Source organism: Coregonus lavaretus (assembly GCF_964263955.1).
Source record: "Coregonus lavaretus genome assembly, chromosome: 12".
Classification (NCBI taxonomy): domain Eukaryota; kingdom Metazoa; phylum Chordata; class Actinopteri; order Salmoniformes; family Salmonidae; genus Coregonus; species Coregonus lavaretus.
The window spans coordinates 22258613-22281572 of NC_139999.1; the positions used below are offsets into that span (position 1 = coordinate 22258613).

The following is a 22960-nucleotide window of genomic DNA, read 5'->3' on the forward strand; positions in this document are numbered from 1 at the left end:
GGACGACTGATCCGTGTAAAGGAAAGAATGAATGGGGCCATGTATCGTGAGATTTTGAGTGAAAACCTCCTTCCATCAGCAAGGGCATTGAAGATTAAACGTGGCTGGGTCTTTCAGCATGACAATTATCCCAAACACACCGCCCGGGCAACGAAGGAGTGGCTTCGTAAGAAGCATTTCAAGGTCGTGGAGTGGCCTAGCCAGTCTCCAGATCTCAACCCCATAGAAAATCTTTGGAGGGAGTTGAAAGTATGTGTTGCCCAGCGACAGCCCCAAAACATCACTGCTCTAGAGGACATCTGCATGGAGGAATGGGCCAAAATACCAGCAACAGTGTGTGAAAACCTTGTGAAGACTTACAGAAAACGTTTGACCTGTGTCATTGCCAACAAAGGGTATATAACAAAGTATTGAGAAACTTTTGTTATTGACCAAATACTTATTTTCCACCATAATTTGCAAATAAATTCATTAAAAATCCTACAATGTGATTTTCTGGATTTTTTCTCTCATTTTGTCTGTCATAGTTGACGTGTACCTATGATGAAAATTACAGGCCTCTCTCATCTTTTTAAGTGGGAGAACTTGCACAATTGGTGGCTGACTAAATACTTTTTTCCCCCACTGTAACAAAGTATTGAGAAACTTTTGTTATTGACCAAATACTTATTTTCCCCCACTGTGTATATATACACATGCATACATATATACACATACATATATATTTCCATTTATTACTTTCCAACCCCACCACCCCTTCCCTAATTGGAGTAAACTAGTGAACAACAATGCTTAGGCCTCTACTTCCAGCTTATACATACTATATACATTTTATGGACACAGTCAATTTTACAATAATTATATTTTGTTTGTTTTTACTCCTGAACTTCCTCTACCCTCAACCTCTCCGATCATTCTCATGATGTCCATCCGGTTTGCTTCTATATGCCATATATTTCTAACTGTGCTCTTTCACAAAAGCTCTCAACCTATAACCTATATACTTATTATGGACACAGTATGCTTACATTATTAGTTATCTTGTTGTTATTAGTTGTTGTTAGTTGTTATTAGTCCCATCCTTCAACTCCATTCAACACCATCCATCTATCTCTTAACACCATCCATATTGGATTTCTATTTGCCATATATTTTTCAACTGTACTGTGATGTTTTACAAAAGTTCTGAACCTTTCTATTCTCATTCTTTCTACAGATTGTAAATTGAAAATATTTTTTTTTGCTAAAAGTATTATTATATTATTGATCGATTGACTATGACTTTTCAGATCACCCAGTAATGCTATCTGCAAGGTTAGCTCCAGGTAAATATTGCAATCCAGTACCAAAACAAATGATCTAATTCTGTCTCTTCGCAGCAAAATCTGCAGAGCTGGGAAGATTGTATCCCCCATATAAATAACATTCTATTGGTAGCAAAATATTATATAATAATTTAAATTGAACAATTCTAAGTTTTGAATCCGGCGTCGTTTTGCGTATCAGTTCATAAACACTATGCCATGGGATCGGTATGTCAAAAAATCTCTTCCCAACTATTTTGCAATCTATATGGGATGGCTGTCAATCCTTTGGTCCTTAAATGAAACTGGTATACTTTGTTATTTATCACAGTTTTCTTTAACCAATTATGTTCTTTAATACAAGGCCGACAGACAAGTTCCTTACATTTTCCCCCCTTCCACTTTCCTCTTCCATTTTTGCGGTAATGCTGCAAGGCTTTGGTGTTAATCATGCTGAGAACCAGTGGTCTTAGATAAACCTCATCTCTTCCTCTCCTTTTGATCAGGAGCACTTTTCTTCTCATTAATTATCTGCTCAAAGGGGATGCATTCATTTCACCTTCATCTGCACCAATGTGAAAGACCTGGACAGTAGGCATTCACCATTAGAGCTTTCACCTCCTATGAGGTGACTATGGTGGAAGCCTTTACATAAAGGAGAACAGGCGGTGTAATTTAGACAGGTAAATACACAATATGACCTGCTTCTGTTTGGGTTTCCTCCTATGAATAGGCCAGGTTTGAGGTCAATTCGGAATTTAGGAATTTAATTAAATTCAAACAATGAATTTGAATTGGCCACACACCACAGGTAGCAGAATTTGAATTGAATTTAAATTGAAGGAAGTAGAATTTAATTCAAAGCAGTTCAACTGAGACATGAAACATGAATCTCATTCATTTGACAAATATTTTATCTAAAGGAAATGCCACTTATTAATGCAAAAAATACAATCAATACATTTGATTATAACTAAAAGATGTCACAGTATTTTTCTTTGTCATGAGATGTTAGATTGTTCCCTTCCATACTGTTTGATCTAATGGAGTAATAATTGAATTGGAATTAAAGAGCAATTTGCAATTCAATTCAGAATTGATCCCAGCCCTGGAGCAGACAGTTGGGCTCATAGCCTGAGCAGTAGGTTTAGGTCATGCGAAGTGGAGTGGACTTGGTGAACTCAGGTTTACATTGTTTTGGCTGTTTCAGCTTCATCCTGGTTGCGGTGGGGAGGTCCTGACTGTGGATGTATTTTGGTTAGTGTGGTGAGGAGGTGTGTAACGTTGGTCTAACCCAGTTGTAAGGCAGGCAGGCAGGGCTCGGCATTGCTCTGGGGCACTGCAAACAGTTGGAAGCACTTTGTGGCTTCACTAGACTGCAATTGGGCCTATTACCATAATTACAGCTTTAAAGCCCCAGCCCCGGCGTAACTGCCCAGGCGTTTTCCATATGGAATCACGGCACTGCTTTTTATCCCTCTGGTTTTCCCAAAGAGACTGTGTATATCACTATCAGGGGAAGGGATTTGGGGAACTCCTTAATGTTGTACGGCTTATTGTGCTTGCTCCCTCAGCTGTACAGAAAACCTCCCTCTGCAGCTATCTTATGAGTAAACTAAGAGTTGGAGGAGAAGAGAAGGAAAAAAACACCAGAAAAAGAGAGACAAAATATCAAAGAAGAGGGGGAACATCAAAGAATACTCTTTCAATTAGGGGCGGGTTGTCGGGGCAGCTGGGAGGCTTAGGGTAGAGACTTTTCTACAGGGGATCCCTCTGTATGGCGGCTTCATGAGCATAAGAAGAGCCATTCAATAACAAGCCCACCCTGTCCCTGGACTTATCTCTCCCAAGCCGAGTGTGTTTAAGCCCATCCCATCCCTGGTCCTGTATCCCCAGCCGAGTGTGATTAAGGAACCACCCTGGGGTTATTAAACAGCCAGTTAATGTTGAATCAGAACCTCTTCCCAACATTCCATTACTACAGCCTACTCAAACAATCTCTGATAGTGCCTGAGAGAGAGGGAGAGGGAGAGAGAATGTTTTTGGCACCACCCCAAACTAAATCTGGTATTAACATCAGGGCCTGTACATCTTAACTAAATGATGGCTGCTCATATACACACCAGACTATTATTCACAGGGCTGTTTGGTTTAGGTATGGCAGGCCAGCATTCCCTCCTGACCTGGCCTTTTCATTAGGATATGTCATAAACACATCACACATTCAGCTCCACACATAAACCTTACCGTTGGCCCCACTAATGTCTTAATCAATAAGACTATTCAGACAAGTTATGTCTCTCGGAAAGCTCTTGATTCTCCTTTTTCAGGTTTCTGCCCTGAATGTATGTCCCCTGACAAGTGTTCCTACCAGCAGGCAAACCTGATTATGCGAGGAACTGTAGGACTTTAAATCAGATAATGCAAAGTCAAACATTTTTAACAGGCTAAGAGAAATGGTTTAAGATTTTAAAAACACAGCCTTTCAACAATAGAAAGGGGAAGGGGATACCTAGTCAGAGACACTTTTTCAAATGTGTACATAGGTACAGAAGGCTACCCCAGCCTAGCCCTCAGGTTCCCCCAGAACAGCAGCATGTCATGGGCCATACTCACCCCGTCAAGCCCCTAGTCTTCCACACATCTAACAGCACCAGGGGGATGTTTCCACTCGCTGTACTAGTCCCAGCCTGAGAGAGAGAGCGAGAGCGAGAGAGAGAGAGAAAGAAAGAGAGAATGAACAAATAGAGGCGTGATGATAGATGGATAGTCTCCTCCACTTCCTGCCACTTGGACAGACACCCTGTTTAGTCTTCCTCTCCCATCCTACCCGTCCTCCCCTCACAGACATCTGTGGCAGCACAGGTGACACCCATAACCACCCACACTCCACCTGTTGCAGTTTTATGCCAGAGGTCTTGATTGGGGGAGTGGGGTGAGGCGGAGAAGTGGTTAAGCGTGAGGGAGGGACTAGTGAGGCAAGAGGGATGGGAGGGTGAGTAAAGAGAGGAGAGGAGGGGAGTGAAGGGTGGGGTGCGGGATTAGCATAACAGTGACCTGGATCGTAAATCACCCTGTGTGTGTGTGTGTGTGTGTGCCCAGCAGTACTACTTTTGACCCTTATCATTGGTGAAATCACAGGGGAATCCTGTTGATTCCTACATCTGAATTCTCCCCTGGGGCTGAGAAACCTCTTTCTCCTTCACTCGTCCCACAAGTTGTATTTTTCCTCAGCCACAGAGAGGAGAGGGGGAACGGAGAATCTCTCTGTCCAAAATACACACAGCCCACATGCAACTCAGAACAGGCCTACGCTGACATGCACATTCTCTCTCTCTCTATTTAGCTCTTACTCCCTCTCTCCATTTTTCTAAACATACATCCCCTCATTATATCTGTCACTTGGTGTATCTGGGCACCTGTTGTACTGTAGCAGTGGGATTCACTGGTGAGTATGTAACGTCTTTCTCTCTCTTCTGTTGTTCCCTCTCTCCCCTCCTCCATTTCCCTAAACCCTGTAGTAGACGTAGGCAGTTCATTCAGTAAGTTAGTCTGGGTGAAGGTGGGTCCTGTTATAGCAGTAGCAAAGGCAGGTATGTGCCAGGCTCAGTCTGGGGACATGTTGTACACAGTAGCGGTGGGTGCAGGTTTCAGAGGGCACAGTGCTGTGTGTGCCAGGCTGTGGGCAGTGCAGCATGGTAAACCTGCTGGCCACGGAGGAACAGTCCGAGCAGTCTCTCTGAGCCAGCAGCCAGCAGACCCACCCCTGTCCCAGCCAGCAGACCCACCCGTCCCAGCCAGCATCGCCCCTGTCCCAGCCAGCAGACCTACCCCTGTCCCAGCCAGCATCGCCACTGGCTCTGACTTTTCTTCTGGAACAGGAGGAAACTAATGTGACAAGCTCCAACACCGCCATATCCCATCAACACCCCTCCTCCCCTCCACCCCCACTTCTCTTCACCCCACGCCTCAGTCCTGTCTGGGCTTGTGCAACAGGCGTGCATGGCCCCGTGAGGGAGAGAAGGGTTTTATAGAGTCTCAGAAAATGCTCCATTGTGTGTTTTAGCACTAAAAACATGAATTAGTCTAACAACCAGCTAATATTACATCAATAAAATCCCAAGCAACCTCACCCCTAACTCTATAACCCCTGCTAAAACATGTTTATGGCAAATGTTTTGACACATCATACAAAATTGTTTTCACCATCTTCACACAAGAGCCACGTCAACCAACTGAAGTGTTACAGAGTACAAAGTAGTATCTCATTTGTCATCGCGGAGAACAAAAAAGCACAGAACACTTTGTCTTATCCAAGGACACAAGGGGGGGGGGGACTGGGTTGAACTGAACTCACAACACCCCCACTAACATAACACAGAGAGACACTAACCAGTCAGGGCAGTCAGACAAACACAGGAGCTAGCAGAGTAAACGCTTGATAAACCCAGGACAGGCAGAGCAGAGCCCAGAGCTAGGCTAACACAATGACACAAGCCTTCTGTTCCTGCTCTCTCTGAGAGAGATGAGAGGCCTGTCTGTCCTGTCCGTTCCATTGGAAACTACTCTGGCTTGTCCAGATGTACTACAGCTAACATTAAACATGAACACAAACATGTCCACAGAACACTGTCCATTCAACGCTGGGCTGTGGAGAATGTGTGTGTCACCACTGTCCCTACTCTGTTCTGTTCTGTTCTCCATGGCAGTGTGTCTCTGCTGAGCTTTGTCTATATTAGAGAACTGCAGTTCACTGTGGGGCTTTCCGTCTGTGAGGCATCACTCAGCATGCAGACAGTGTTGAACAGTCCTGTAGCTGGCCCGGCCTGGGTTAGGCTGAGTGGGCCTTACCTTGGCCAACATGATCCTGGTCTTAGCTACGTCCAGGGGAGTGGTGACGAACGCTGCTATTCCACCTGGAAATACAGCGGATAACACACACACACACACACACAAAATGAGTGCACTGCAAACATTTCTGTTCTGTAATGACAAATACACTCTTATGGCCTCTCTATGCAATAGTATCGGAATTGACATCAACATAATAGTTAGCTACATTTCATGATTCAACAGTATACATTGAGACTCTCAAAGATGTTTCCCCAATCCAGCTCCATCCCAATTCCTGGACCAGACCCACTATTCCTCCCACTCCACTGTCACAGTCAGGCCCATGCCTCACTAAACACCACACACACAGGGACTATCCCTACACACTGTCTGTCTGTCTCTGTCTGTCAGTCTCACCCCTCTCCTCCCACCCCTTGCAGCTTTTCTTTATGCACAGCTAAAGGAGCTGTTACCCCACTCATCTCCCCTCTATCTAAACCCAGGCCAAGTTTGGAGGCCCACACTCTGAAGGTTCCAGGGGTGTCCCCATTGAGAGGAGAGGAAGGGGAGGAGAGTGCCAAAACCCCCGCACCCTCTCAGTGTGTGTCTGTCTGACTGACTGTCCTCCAGTCTACGCTACATAGCAACTGGTGTCAGTAAACAGGGACATATGGGCTACTGAAGAGCAGTGAGGGAGAGGAGCTGACGCTTAGCCATGTAAATGTCATAAGAGGTTTCCAATAACCATCTCTGTATGCTTTGGGACTTTTACCATTGTTGTAAGCACTGTTCTGAGAATGAGTATAGATTTTACTAGCTGGGAGTTTGTCGCCGACTTCTTTGACTTCATTTTCCCCCAGTGTGAGGAAGCTCTACTTTCCCAACCCTCACCAAGGATACTGTAGACTCAGTGTTGATAAAACATACTGAATTCTACAATACTTGGATATCCCTCAAAGCATACGTTATCCATGCAATAAACCGGGTCCCTTTGGGTTTGGGTTCTAGAACTGGCATAAAATCATATGATGTGATCGACATTACAAGCAAGGTTAAATACAAATCAGTCAATGAAGTAATTTTAGATCAACCCAGCTTAGTGGTCTGGTAATCAAACTGTCGATTCAACAGGCGGTTCATATAAGATACGAGACAGTGCCATTATGTGTCTCTTAGCCTTTGACACAAGTAGTGGAATATATGAAGTGTGAGTATTTCCTATGCTGACTGGATCACACATACTTTATAAGGCATGATATGGGGAAGTGGAGTGAAACCTGAGCATCCCTCTTGGTCCTCTGTCTGTTGTGTGGGGAAATCAACTCAACTCAGACTCAGAGCTTGCACTGTCTCCCCCTCAGTCATCCTGGCTTGTTCTCTCCTCCCCTCATCTCTTCTATGTTCTTCTCTCTTATTCCATCTCTACTCCTGGCCTGCTCCTCAACTCTCAATTTCTCTCCCTCTACTAACCCCCCCCTGTGCGTGTTTGCTCCAGGTGGGGTGGCTTCTGGCCATGTCTCTGGTCCTCAGGGTGCATTGTCATCAGCCCCAGCCCTCAGCTCCCACAAATCTGCTTTCTGTCTGGCCTGTCACACATACTAAAGAGTTATGGCCCAACTGTCTTTCTTTCTCTCATACTCTCTGTGTCCATCTCTTTCTTTGTCTCTGTATCCGTGTCCCTCTCTGTTACTCATGTACTCTCTCACACTCTCCACCGCTCTCTTCCTCACTATTTTGTTCCCCCTCCCTCTCTCTGTTTCTCTCTCTCTGCCTGAGACCGCTTCAGGCCTCACTGCTCAGGGAGTCAGACAGCTGCATGGGCCCCAGTGCCGAGGGCAGGCCCTTCTCCCCCCTCCTGGTCTCTCCTCCTCTCCTCCTCCTTTCTTCTGGTCCCCTGATGCTCATCTGTGCTGAGGCACAACACTGAAACCTGGCCCTCTATGTGTGGAGCACTTACTGACAGACTGAGTCAATCGACCAATAACTCTACCTCGATCTACAGCAAAAACAAGCCATCAATCCATGCTTTCTCTTTCTTCTACTGTCTCCTGTCTTTTCAGGCCTGTGACGCAGGTAAAAGACACTGTGCCAACTGAGGCAACCTGTGTGGAATTCTTCAGGAATGTGGCTTGGTTAAACTTCCTATATTCCTGGCCCTCTACCATCCAACCTCCTCTCCATCCCTCCCTCTCTGCCTTTCCCAAAGCAGCATATCCTCCTCTCCATCCCTCCCTCTCTGCCTTTCCCAAAGCAGCATATCATCCTCTCCATCCCTCCCTCTCTGCCTTTCCCAAAGCAGCATATCCTCCCCTCCATCCCTCCCTCTCTGCCTTTCCCAAAGCAGCATATCCTCCCCTCCATCCCTCCCTCTCTGCCTTTCCCAAAGCAGCATATCTTCCCCTCCATCCCTCCCTCTCTGCCTTTCCCAAAGCAGCATATCCTCCCCTCCATCCCTCCCTCTCTGCCTTTCCCAAAGCAGCATATAATCCTCTGCACCTGCAAAAGCTCCGCACACTGCAGCCTGCCAAGAGTAGAGGGTGTGACCTTGCCTCCGTGACCACTGAGTCTGAGAGAGGAGAGAGAGAGAGAGCGAGACAGAGAGAGAGCGAGACAGAGAGAGAGAGAAAGAGAGGAAGGAGAGAGAGAGAGAGAAAGGAGAGAGAGAGAAAGAGAGGAAGAGAGATAGCGAGAGCGAGAAAGAGAGAGAAAAAGGGGTGGTTATTCAAGTTATCTGACGCATTAAAAACACATCCCAAACCTCATCGGAATCGGCCCGGGTCTGGGAACCAAACTGCACGGCTATTTCTGTGTTCCCCTCTCCGTCTCCAGAATGATGTCATTCGCTCTTTTCCCAAGCACATTACGGGACAAGAAAGAGAGGGGGAAGGGGAAAGAGAAAGACATGAAAAAAGTCCCCGAGACGAGGAGTGCAGTAAAGGTCCTCAAAACTCCTCAGCTCAGCAGAAGAGCCCTGGCTGATAAAGTTATACTGTACTCATATGTGAACATTATTGACTCACTCTGTCAGTAGAGAAGAGAAGCTAAGCTCTGTTATTTGATCATGGTCATGGGGGTAGTTAGGTCTCATCCAAGTGAAGAGGGAACAGAATGGAGACAGCTGAAGAGAACTGTCTGCAGTCTATGCTATCTTGCCAAATGGGGAAGAAACAACATTTGTTCAATATTCACCATGGAGCTTATGGAGTTATATTCCCCATGGAGCTTATGGCGTTGGATCAGCTCAGGCCTCTGTGTTCCATATTTCTGTGTTGATGTTCAAATAGTGTGACAGGAGGTGCTAACTGGGCTAACGTTATATAAAACAGGTTGGACTGGAACCCCAACTAATTACACAATACCTCACCGCTAGCTAATTACGCAACCTATACTTGTCTTGTTTGTGGTTTCCTAGCTGCTGCTATAAAACAACAATCATGCCATCCTCTCTCTCTCTCCTCATCGTTGGTGGGCATGACAGGTCTGAATGCTGTTTGGTTGTGTTGGATTCTGGTGTAGAGTTCTGGATGTAGTTGGGGTGCAGGTTCGGCCCGAGGCCTACAGATAATTGCTGGTCCTTCTTGAAAACACATTGCAATAGTTTGGTTGTCATAGAATAGATGTAGCAGGGATGATTGCTTTAAGGGGCAGGCAATTGAGGAACAGCATGGAATAATTACAAATATTAACCCTCCTGCAAACTTAATCTCTAGCATACATGCTCTCTTTCTAAAGCACACACACACATGCACGTATACACACACACACAGCTTCAAACGTAAACACACACATGTACATTGGGGAGAGCAGGGAGAGCTGTCTCTGGTACAGTGCAGGATGAAGATGTGGCATATTTATTCCATTAGGTTGCAGATTGAAAGGGAGACTTTGTTTTCCACATCAAAGGCCTGCATGGTGGGAAGCTTCTCCACTTCTCCCTCCTGAATGACTAATAAGAAGTAAATCTGCCTGGTCAAAATAGACCTACCTCATCCTCCTTCTACTGTGTGTGTGTGTGTGTGTGTGTGTGTGTGTGTGTGTGTGTGTGTGTGTGTGTGTGTGTGTGTGTGTGTGTGTGTGTGTGTGTGTGTGTGTGTGTGTAGACATGTGATGTGATGATGGACATGTTTGTAATAAGCTGTGTTGGTTTGGTGGGCTATGGAAGGAAGACAGTATGGCCACTACATGTGTGTGTTGGTGATGTTTTAGTGGATCTGGTGGTTAAAGGGTACGTAGTGTGGATTTGGTGATTGCTCTGGCTCATTTGTTGAGTGAATTCGATTGACATAGGGGGCTAAATCCTAACTTGTGAAATGTGTGTGCAAGTATGTCAGTGAGATATTAGCATGAAAGTTTGAGTTGCGTGTAGCTACATTTCTTAGTATATATTGATCCCATAGTGTGTAAATGGGACGAGTAAGGTCTCTGCTGGTCTGTACTGGTTGGGTGACGTGTGAGGAGATCTGGGTGTCTGCTGACAGCTGTTGGCTGTGCTGCTGGCTCCATATGAAACAGAAATAAAAAGCCATAACGCAGCACATTCCTACCCCTGGAGCAGATGTGGAGCTCAGGGTGAGAATGCCACACACAGACGGCAGACGCACACACAGACATGCACATGAACACACATTAACCAGTCTCCTGGCTCTCCAAACAGCCAAAGAAGACCTATAACCGTTAGCTAGCTATTAGTTTTACTTTTCTTAGTGAAGCTTGAGTCCCCTCTACGCTTTTGTGGTTTTCAGGCCAGGGATCTCCAGGAGAGACTACAATTCATCCAAGCCATTAGGAGAGAGGAGAGAGAGGAGAAAGGATAGAAGGGTAGATGGGCAGAGGGGACAAGAGAGAGGAGGGGAGAGAGGGGAGAGGGGCCAGATTCCAGAGCTGGCCTGTCCAGTTAAACTCTTCCCTAATGGTTCTGTGCATATGGCCTGGAGTGAAGGCCTTTGAGAGGGTGACAAAGAGGGGCTTGTGAATGACATGTCTTACTATGCAGCAGGGGGAGAGAGGGGTGCAGTTCTGTCCCCCACTCCCGCACAGCTGTGTGGTCCATTGTCCCCTGTCCCTCCCCTCCTGGTCGGTCAACACTGCACTGCCCGTTTGGGCCTAACGTTAATGGAATGTTCTGCTGCCCGCGCCCCGGAGACATGATGTCACCCTCACAAACGCTTTCAAAGAGAAACAGCTTTTATGTGTCCAAGGCCAGACAATGGAGAGAAGGAGCGAAAGAGAAAGAGAGAGAGAGAAAGAGAGAGAGAGAGAAAGCGAGTGAGAGCGAGGAACAGAGAGAGAGAGAGAGAGAGAGAGAGAGAGAGAGAGAGAGATAGAGGAACAGAGAGAGAGAGAGAGAGAGCGAGAGACTGTTGACCATGCTAGGAGATGATGACTAATTGCAGCTCCATTTGATGGTAGCCGTGGTGACCCATTAAACGAGGGCGTAATTTCCCATTCTACTGCTGAGGAGATATGGCCAAGTAGGGCCGACTCCGCTGTAAATGTGTCAGAACATAAGCATCCTATTATGACTTTACTGCACCATCATTACAGGGACAAATTACAGCACAGAGAGACAGAGGGGAGGATACATACCTTTAAATACTCCCAAAGTGGAAACTGGACCAGAGAGAATGGGATCTGAAAATAGAGAAAACCAGAAATGTGATGAATATATAAAGCATATGTCATCATCAATCAATATATCATATTTATAACAAGGATTCCATATAATCATCTCAAAGAAAAGAATGTCAAACCAAAAGCCTCTATCAAACACCTTGATAAGGACGATATGAATCTACTTGGTACACGACCGAATTAGTATTTCCCTTTGGAGTTGTGACTTCACCATGGCTTTACATGGTCAAAGGTCACAACGATTCTCATTTCGCAATCCACAACATAAGACGTTGGAAAATTGAATGATGTCATGAGTATCCTTATTTCACAGCAGAGCCATGCTAGTGCTCTCTCTCTCCTGAGCTCAGCTGTATGACATCATGTCATCCACACGGACAGGACAGGATCTCCTGTATCTGGACCGTGGAGAGGTGAAGCGATGCAGATATGAAGCTAGAGAGATGGATGTAGAGAAAGTGTATATTTAAAGCCAGGCCCTGGTCCTGAGAAGCCACTCCCTCCCTCTCCTTCCATTTATCTCCCTCTCTAATTCTCTCTTCTTCTTACCCTCCTCTTTCTCACACACAGACACACACTCTCTCTCCTCTCCCTCTGAGATCAGTGGTGATGATTAATAAATGAGGGGGCTGTGGTCTGGAGCTCAGGGATGGAGGGATGAATGGAGGAGGCATGGGGATCTAAATAGTCTGGCAGCGAGACGGAGGGCTGCCACTGGAAACTATCTATCAGCTCACACAGGAAGTTACAGGGAGAGGAAATCAATGTCATTGTTTGCTGGACGGGGAGCAGACACACGCACGCACACACACACACACAAAATGTCACCCCCGTTGATCCTACCAACAACAGCAGCATTTATTCATGTCTCTGAAGCTCAAATTGGACAGTATTACCAAGACAAACTCAGCCTAATTTAATAGTGTCTCAGTCTGGGTCTGGACAGACATACACCAGCCTAACCCTCCTCTGGTCCTCACACTGCTGCTGCTTCTCTGGATGACATGCTCCCTTAGCTCTAACTGAGAGCTCTTTATAGGCTACTTCTGGATAGAAAACAGCTAAACCGTGTGATAGGTTCTCTCACTCAGATATCTCCCTTAGACATCTCTCTCCATCTTTGTTTCTCTCTCAGCTTGGCAGACATATTTGTTATGAGGAACATACTGTACTTACCCAAGCTGTGCTGTGAGCTTCATGGTAAGCAGAGAGCGTTGGTTTCCAACAGTGGAGAGGATCACTATAACAGACACCTGTCTTTTATTACGGTTGAGATTAATTCAACCTTTCCAGACTTCTGCTAGAGAGATGGCTTCTGAGAAGCCCCTGATCCACCACTGATTTATGCACAGATTTTACACCTCTGGCAGTGTGTGTGTGTGTGTGTGTGTGTGTGTGTGTGCGCATGTGTGTTTGTATGTGTGTGTCAGTCCATCTGGCAGAGATGGAGTGCCTGAAAGCCGCATATGGTCAGATTTATATTGATAAGCCATTTATGATAGGAGTTTTCACACACTCCTGACATACTCCTGGAAGGGAGGGAGGGAGGGAGGGAGTGTGTGTGCGTGCGTATCCAACTAACACTGATAAAGGGGCAGACGTGGGATGATAAGGTAAATCCAATGATTGAGAGGGGGTGAAGTTAAAGGGATACTTATCTACTTCCCCAGAGTAAGATGAACTCGTGGATACCATTTTTATGTCTCTGTGTCCAGTTTGAAGGAAGTTAGAGGTAGGTTAGCAAGCCAATGCTACCCAGCATTAACGTAATGAGCAGATAGCGCAATGACTGGAAGTCTATGGGTAACGCTAGTTAGCAATTGTGCTAGCGCTAGTTAGCAACTTCCTTCAAACTAGACACAGAGACATAAAAATAGTATCCACAAGTTCATCTGACTCTGGGGAATGCCAAAATCCCCAAGTATCCCTTTAACTGATGTGGGTGGCAGAGTAGGTGACTGACTCAACAGAGATAGCTCATAACACAGTCATAACTCGTGATGCCATCGTACTGCATTGAACAGGTGTGTAGGTGAGTCCTTTAACCCAAGAAAGTGAGAATGAGAGAGAAAGAGAGAGATTGAGAAAGAACAAGTAGTTATTTTCCTCCCTCTCAGACTGTTGCAATGAGCCCTGTCCCCTCCAGGCAGCACAGCCATATTAATATTCCCAGAGTTCAGAAGGCCTAGCCACAAATCTGCCCGGCACATGCAGGGAGAGGCGCGCCAGCACGTATAAAAAGCACATAACTCCATTGCTTACTCTGCCCCTCGGCCCCCAGCTCCGGCCCCCGTCTCATATAACGGACCAGCAGAGAGAGAGCAGGGTGTTCAGCTCTGTAAAGCCTGCCTACCTTTGAGGCCAGTAGGCTGGGTCGGGCCAGATCGGGCCGGGGGGGACCAGAGAGGGACCAGGCTGGGTCAGAAGGCTCCAGCGCGTGTCACTACTCTGGCTCTGCATGACAACACAACACCACACGGCCATGCCCAATAAAACCACTGAGGAACAGACTGGAGAAAAGGGCAGCATTGAGTAGGCCTGGCACACCCCGCTGCCCTCACCAACACATAAAACAAGCATTTAAACAAATAGGCTACCCAGCACGTAAAATAGGGAAACGGGCAGAAGACGGATGGGAGTATCGACAGCAGACAGTGTGGCGAACCGAACGCATCGTAGATTTAAAAAGATGCCGTGTTGGTGGAACAGAGAGCAGAGAGGCTGCAGGGCAGGCAGGCCTCTGTTGGACCTAGTGAAACAGATTGAAGGTTTTCTTCCTCTGCCTGACAGAGTTTGTTTGGTTAAGTACACAGGTGTCATAATGACATGCAACAAGAGCCATTGGAGAACGAAGCCACTGAGTCACAGTAAAACAAAAAACATTAACACATTATTGTGGTTTGTGGTCTGCTCTTGGAGGACACAGTCTAATGACCAGAACGATAGAACGAGAGAAAAGGAGAGAGATCAGCCTTATTCATGTTGCCTCTTTTACATGGTTTGCATTGCAAACAAGTTTTTAGAAAGTGTAGCACATCTCCATTCCCTTAACGCGAGTGACACCAGAGCGGGTGATATTTCTCAACCACACCACCATTCCATTGCATGACAGCTCAGAGTCAACCTCTGCTCCCAGGCCCCACAAACACCTGTGTCCTTCAGCCTCTGAGGACAGGATTCCACTGGGTGGGGAGTGGAGGGATGGGGTGTTACGAAACACATGACAGTGAGTCACATGGCCCTGCTGGTGTGTGTTTTCAAGTCTTATTAGTCGTACAGTATGTATAGGATACACATGGTATTCACTGTCCAATGAAATGCTAACTTGCAGGTTCCTTCTCAACAATGCAACAACATTAATAAATAATAAAAGATAAGAATACAAACATAAAGTAAATGGTAGTAGAATAGAATAATACATGTTAGCATAAGTATAATACAGGAAGGCACCATTTATATTCCAATATTTACATGTGTTTTGGGGGAAGGGGGGACTGGGGGGCAAGTGTTTGAATTGAGCAGTATTAGCATTAGTAAATAAGAGTCTGGTAGCAGCAGTTGTGATGTGTGTGTAGCATGAATATGTGTGTGTGTGTGTGTAGCATGAATGTGTGTGTGTGTGTGTGTTTGTATGTCTGTGTGTGTGTGTGTGTGCATGTGTGCTAAGGTGCGGAGAGTCAGTGCAGGTGGTCAGTCCAGTTCAAGTGTTCAGTAGTCTCATGGGTTGTAGATAGAAACTGTCTCTGAGCCTGTTGCTATCAGTCTGCCTGACGGTAAGCGAGTGAACAGCTCGTGGCTGGGGTGTGTAAGGTCCTTGATAATGCTGTGGGACTTCCTCAGGCACCGTTTCGAGTAGATGTCCTGGATGGGTGGGAGCACGGCCCCAGTGATGTACTGGGCTGTCTTCACCACCCGCTGGAGGGCCTTGCGGTCGTGGATGGAGAAATTCCCATACAAGGCCGTGATGCAACTGGTCAGGATGCTCTCGATGGTGCAGTGGTAGTATTTGGAGAGGACCCGGGGTGGCATGCCAAATTTCTTCAGCCGTCTTAGGAAGTAGAGGTGCTGTGCGACCTCTTGACAAGAGTGGTGGTGTTGTTGGTCCATGTCAAGTCATCTGTGATGTGGACACCGAGGAACTTAAAGAAGTCCCGTTGATACAGATCGTGGTGTGTTCCCTCCTCTGCTTCCTGAAGTCAACAATCAACTCCTTTGTTTGCTGACGTTGAGGGAGAGGTTGTTGTCCTGGCAACACAATGTCAGTTCACTTAACTCCTCCCTAGAGGCTTACTTGTCGTTGTTGGTTATCAGGCCTACAACCGTGGTGTCGTCAGCAAACTTGATGATGGAGTTGGTGTCATGCAAAGCCTTGCAGTCATGGGTAAACAGGGAGTCCAGCAGAGGGCTGAGGACACACCCCTGGGGGGCCCCTGTGTTAAGAGTCAGTATAGAGGAGGAGTTGTTGCCAATCCTCACAGCCTGTGGTCTGCCTGTCAGGAAGTCCAGGATCCAGTTGCAGGGTAGTGTCCAGACCCAGGGCTCTTAGCTTGGAGGGAACAATAGTGTTGAATGCTGAACTGTCAATGAATAGCATTCTCACATACACTACATGACCAAAAGTATGTGGACACCTGCTCGCCGAACATCTCATTCCAAAATCATGGCCATTAATATGGAGTTGGTCCCCCCTTTGCTGCTATAACAGCCTCTACTCTTCTGGGAAGGCTTCCACTAAACGTTGGAACATTGCTGCGGGGAATTGCTTCCATTCAGCCACAAGAGCATTAGTGAGGTTGGGCACTGATGTTGAGCGATTAGACCTGGCTCGCAGTCTGCGTTTGAATTCATCCCAAAGGTGTTCGTTGGGGTTGAGGTCAGGGCTCTGTACAGGCCAGTCAAGTTCTTCCACACCGATCTCGACAAACATTTTCTGTATGGACCTCGCATTGTGAACAAGGGCATTGTCATGCTGAAACAGGAAAGGGCCTTCCCCAAACTGTTGCCACAAAATTGGAAGCACAGAATCATCTAGAATGTCATTGTATACTGTAGTATTAAGATTTCCCTTCACTGGAACTAGCCCAAACCATGAAATACAGCCCCAGACCATTATTCCTCCTCCACCAAACTTTACAGTTGGCACTATGCATTGGGGCAGGTAGTGTTCTCCTGGCATCCGCCAAAACCAGATTTGTCCGTCGGACTGCCAGATGGTGAAGCGTAATTCATCACTCCAGAGAACGCGTTTCCACTGGTCCAGAGTCCAATGGTGGCGAGCTTTACAACACTCCAGCCGACGCTTGGCATTGTGCATGGTGAACTTAGGCTTGTGTGCGGCTGCTCGGCCATTGAAACCCATTTAATGAAGCTCCCGATGAACAGTTATTGTGCTGACGTTGCTTCCAGAGGCAGTTTGGAACTCAGTAGTGAGTGTTGCAACCGAGGACAGACGATTTTTACGCGATACGCGCTTCAGCGGTCCAGTTTTGTGAGCTTGTGTGGCCTACAGTTGACATGGGCAGCTCTAGCAGGGCAGAAATTTGACGAACTAACTTGTTGGAAAGGTGGCATCCTATGACGGTGCCAGGTTGAAAGTCACTGAGCTCTTCAGTAAGGCCATTGTACTGCCAATGTTCATCTATGGAGATTGCATGGCTGTGTGTTAAATTTTATACACCTGTCAGTAATGGGTGTGGCTGAAATAGCCGAATCCACTAATTTGAACAAGTGTCCACATACTTTTGTATATACAGTGTAGGTGTTCATCATGTGTTACGGCCGTGTGAATAGTGATGGAAATGGCATCTTCCATGGATCTGTTGGAGCGGTAGGCAAATTGGAGTGGGTGCAGTGTGCCTGGCCTTGATGTGGGCAAAGACCAGCCTCTCGAAGCACTTCATGATGACAGGGGTGTGTGCGACGGGGCGATAGTCATTTAGAGGGTGTGTGTGTGTACTCCTAACTGTATTATTATTCAGAGACGCTTCAGGCTGTCACAGGCCCTTAGCCACTCACTCGACGGCAGGAAAAACATGTCAAAATACATGAGTCTGATTGCAGGGCCTGCAGTTGGCTGCAATTTGACAAATGACTTTAATAGGTCAGGCTTCATCCCTGCATACTGATGACAAGCATGCATATAGTTAGAGAGAGAAAAGGGGGATAATTTAAATATCTCTGTCTACTACTGTACTGGACCCTAACAGCCAGCACTAACTACAGTAGCTAAGAGTAGACAAATGTGTAGGAAAACAATTTTTATTTGATTCTGTTGTCTTCACTCAACGTCTTTTCCATTCTTAAGGACTCCGGCGGTTCCAGTCTATTAGATCAGACATTGATCAGACTTTTTAGATTATGCGTGAGCTTTTTCCTATATTCCCTCCATCAGATCCAGACAGACAGAGACAGACACAGCTGGAGTGGTGCTGCTGGAGCACTCTCTCTTTTACACGTTTTAACTGCCGCCCATCTGCACCACTGGGCCTTTTACTGCACCATTCAGACCCCCAAGCCTGTCTAGTCGTCTACCTCTCTGTCCATCTCCGTCTCTCCCTTTCTCTCTCCCCCTCTGTCCTGAGCAGCACTGTAGCAGGGACTACACTGCAGGCCTAAGGGTCTGATGGGCTGGTTTAGGAGCTCTCACAATCAGAAAGAAAGGAGAAGAGATGTCAGTAACCCCAGTTCTAGGAGAGCAAGACAGAGAGAGAGAGAGAGAGAGAGAGAGAGAGAGAGAGAGAGAGAGAGAGAGAGGCCAAATCTCAGGCAGAATGGTGGCAGCTGTGCTCCTCAGGATGGATATATGGGGAAAGGCTTGGTAGACTAGTAAGGAAATCTGTGAAATTTCAAGGAGGAGAGACAGGGAATCAAAGGCAGACTATAGTCTGCAGGACAGAAGGCTGTGAGGTTCTTCACTTCCTGGGAAGAGTATAGGGCAGAACTTCAAAAGGTACTTGGAAGTGAGAGCCATTTCCTATGTAGCAGACAGAGGTGTTTCTGCTGTCCAGAGAGTAGAGAGGAGAGGAGACAGACGGTGCCCATATTGAAGGGGTTATAGAGCGGAGCTGGAGCTAGGGAGGTAAGGCCTGGTAGACAGACGGCGGCCATATCGGAGGGGTTATAGAGCAGAGCTGGAGCTGGGGAGGGAAGGCCTGGTAGATAGACGGCAGACATATTGGTGGGGTTATAGAGTGGGGCTGGGGAGGGAGGCCTTGGGGCGCAGCATGAAGCAGATGGGACTCAGATGGTTTAGCCATCAGCATGGTCTGAATGAGCAGGAAGAGAGAGCAGAGCACCATGGGCCATGTGAGGACCCATATGAGGTAGGGACTATAGAGGGAGAGAGAGCAGCCCAGAGCGTAAGTCCACATTTATTACCTGCTAATGCAGCCAAACTGCACACTGGATCCACTGGCCACCAGCCACACCACACAGACCACACACTCTCTCCCTCTCTCTCTGTTGTCATATTTCCTGAGGTTTATGTTGGTCTTGTCATGCAGAGCTCCCTTGAAAAAGAGACCTTGGTCTCAATGGGACTCCCTGCCTAAATAAATCAATAAAAACACACTCACACACCTTACCCTGGCCTGGAGGAATAGTTAAACGTGGGAGTGTGTCACACACAAAGCCACATGCATGAAATAAAAGAACATACAGGCCTAGGCTATGCATTGCATACACGACTGTGGATACACACATGTCATAAAGACTGATAGACTGGCTATATCACCCTGCAATAAACAACTTTTAATTTGTTAGGGTATAAATCACTCTAGCAGGTAAACATCTTTCTTTTATCGTGCAAACAGATCAACTGCAATAAAACCTAGTGAGAACCAAGTCAACTGATTTATGCTCTTTATCAGACACAGTATCTCTCTCTCTCTCTCTCTCTCTCTCTCTCTCTCTCTCTCTCTCTCTCTCTCTCTCTCTCTCTCTCTCTCTCTCTCTCTCTCTCTCTCTCTCTCTCTCTCTCTCTCTCTTCTCTCTCTCTCTCTCTCTCTCTCTCTCTCTCTCTCTCTCTCTCTCTCTCTCTCTCTCTCTCTCTCTCTCTCTCTCTCTCTCTCTCTCTCTCTCTGATTTGCTCTTGGTTCATAGCCTCTAGATGCGGTTGTAATAAACAGGGCCGTTTCTGTTTTCTTCCTACAAATGTGGCTCTACATCGCTGTTTACATCACTTGAATTTGAATGACCTTGATTGGAAATTAAAATGTTCTACATGAGGGTATGGCTACAAAGTAGTGCATAAAAGTTGTACTAGAATAATCTATTGCATATAAACAGAAATGCAGTCCAAACCACTTCAATTCACTACCAATATAGGCCTAGGGGCTGTTGATAATCTTCCTGTCATCAACTCCATCTATAAATAAATAAATAAATAAACTCTTCTACGTCACCAAACATCTAACAACATCCTGTGTGGATGTAGCTGTATGGTCACACCTCCATGAGTGGAACAGGTCCGGGCTGAATCACCAAGCGTTCTCCAGGCTGCCCAAACATATGAGCACATCGATTTAGGACCAGGACCAGGAGAGTTTGCTAGAACCTGGCCGTATAAGCACCCCTCAGGGACAGGGCCTCTAAATAAATAAATAAACAAACACATAAATAAATACAGCCAATCAATAGGGGGAGACTGATCCAGAGCTCTGGGTCTGTGACTGGCCTAACAAAAGACAGGACTGGAAGTGAGAAAGAGAGAGGGAGAGAGATCGGGGGAGAGAGGGAGAAGACAGTGGCTGGGAAGACAGGCCTGCTCTGCTCCCTCTCCCTAAGGAGTGCTCTATATAGAGGGTTAACTAAGGAGTGCTCTATATAGAGGGTTAACTAAGGAGTGCTCTATATAGGGGGTTAACTAAGGAGTGCTCTATATAGAGGGTTAAGTAAGGAGTGCTCTATATAGGGGGTTAACTAAGGAGTGCTCTATATAGGGGTTAACTAAGGAGTGCTCTATATAGGAGTGCTCTATATAGGGGGTTAACTAAGGAGTGCTCTATATAGGGGGTTAACTAAGGAGTGCTCTATATAGAGGGTTAACTAAGGAGTGCTCTATATAGGGGGTTAACTAAGGAGTGCTCTATATAGGGGGTTAACTAAGGAGTGCTCTGTATAGGGGGTTAACTAAGGAGTGCTCTATATAAGGGGTTAACTAAGGAGTGCTCTATATAGGGGGTTAACTAAGGAGTGCTCTATATAGGGGGTTAACTAAGGAGTGCTCTATATAGAGGGTTAACTAAGGAGTGCTCTATATAGGGGGTTAACTAAGGAGTGCTCTATATAGGGGGTTAACTAAGGAGTTCTCTATATAGGGGGTTAACTAAGGAGTGCTCTATATAGGGGGTTAACTAAGGAGTGCTCTATATAGGGGGTTAACTAAGGAGTGCTCTATATAGGGGGTTAACTAAGGAGTGCTCTATATAGGGGGTTAACTAAGGAGTGCTCTATATAGGGGGTTAACTAAGGAGTGCTCTATATAGGGGGTTAACTAAGGAGTGTTCTATATAGGGGGTTAACTAAGGAGCTCCTCTCTTCCCCTCTGGTTCTGTACAGACGCAGCCCAGCACAAGTGCTAATCCACTTGCCGTAGAATTCCACCTGACAGATGTTGAATGCCACGGCCCGACGCCGCAGAGTGTGTGTGTTCGAACAAGCCAAACAAGTCTAGCGCTCCAGCACACCGTGCTCAAACCAGCCAATTACAGGCCAGCTGGCCCGGCTTCCCATCAGCCAGCAGAACAACAAGTGTTGGTGGAGTTGGAGGGCAATAATATTTCCAACAAATTAAGACTTAAGGGGGAGAGAGAGGGAGCGGAGCTGGAATCAGCATGCTGGCAAATTTTCAAGAGAGCAATTCCATCCACATGAGAGACATGATTCCCTTTGATGTTGTGTGGCTCTTTGCCTGGTTGGTGTACTTTAGCTATTGTGCTGTTGTTGCTTTAAGAATGGACGCTTGATACAACACCAGAACACTAGTAATAATAGAGAGCTCACACTCACTCTAAATGGATGAGTTTTCTATGCATGCAGACAAAGCAGTGCAAAGCGTCTTTCACTGCCAGTGCTGATGATGTCAGAGGGAGTCTGACATCATCAGGTAGCCAATTAATTATCCTGTGGTATGACACACAATGCCCTCTGGGTCAACCAATTAGGTGCTGACAGCTAGGAAGAGATCTACGGCTGACTGAAGGCCTGGATGGGGCTACAGGGCTGGGGGTGCATGGAGGTGAGGATAGAGGGCTGGAGGTGCATGGAGGTGAGGATAGAGGGCTGGGGGTGCATGGAGGTGAGGACAGAGGGCTGGGGGTGCATGGAGGTGAAGACAGAGGGCTGGGGGTGCATGGAGGTGAGGATAGAGGGCTGGGGGTGCATGGAGGTGAGGATAGAGGGCTGGAGGTGCATGGAGGTGAGGATAGAGGGCTGGGGGTGCATGGAGGTGAGGACAGAGGGCTGGGGGTGCATGGAGGTGAAGACAGAGGGCTGGGGGTGCATGGAGGTGAGGATAGAGGGCTGGGGGTGCATGGAGGTGAGGATAGAGGGCTGGGGGTGCATGGAAGTAAGTAGGGAAAGGGGTTTAGGCACTAAGGTAGAGTGACCTGGAGAGAGTGAGAGGTTGGAGGAAGAGAGAGCCATGGGGGGGAATGAGAGGATGGAGGGAGGGAGGGAGGGATTGAAGGCCTGGAGAGAAGGAGAGCAGGGAAGGTAGAAGGGTAGAGGGCTGAGGGAGAATCTGAGGGTCAGGGGTTACAAAGTGAGTGAGTGGTTGGTTATAAAGGTGAAGCGTAGTTCCACCTCAAAAAGCACAAGAGGATTTCGACACCATCCATCTCAGATTGTGCTGAAATCATTTATGTAGTTACAAAGGATGAAGAATCAATACTCCAAGCTGCAGCTCCATACTACTTGTCATATGCTGTACTGTATATTGGTTGTTGGGGTGGGATTGGTGTGGTGGGTCCGTGGGCGGTTTTTAACCATTTTATTGGATTCTTCACGTCTTTTTTGGTCCAAATCGGATATCATTTAATATTTTATTGAATATTATGTGAATCCTATAAATTAATTAACTTAATATCTAAGAGATCAAATTCAATTTCAACAAAATAACGTTGCAGGAATGCTAATCTAATCTGTTTCTAACTAAAGAAACTATTTCAGAACAATCTGAGATTGTGGGTGTC

The 22960-nt window shown here is 46.6% G+C and overlaps 1 protein-coding gene across 1 annotated transcript in view; it reads right to left on the reverse strand.

Annotated features, from left to right (window-relative positions):
- The window catches only part of slc25a26 (solute carrier family 25 member 26), a 53588-nt gene that overhangs the window by 2588 nt on the left and 28040 nt on the right, over positions 1 to 22960 (reverse strand). The window contains exons 6-9 of the mRNA XM_084173112.1: positions 11724 to 11768; positions 8634 to 8703; positions 6156 to 6220; positions 3921 to 3994 (exon numbers count right to left, since the gene is read on the reverse strand). Coding sequence (XP_084029238.1) covers positions 3921 to 3994; positions 6156 to 6220; positions 8634 to 8703; positions 11724 to 11768 — 254 coding nt within the window. The remainder of the gene's footprint in view (positions 1 to 3920; positions 3995 to 6155; positions 6221 to 8633; positions 8704 to 11723; positions 11769 to 22960) is intronic.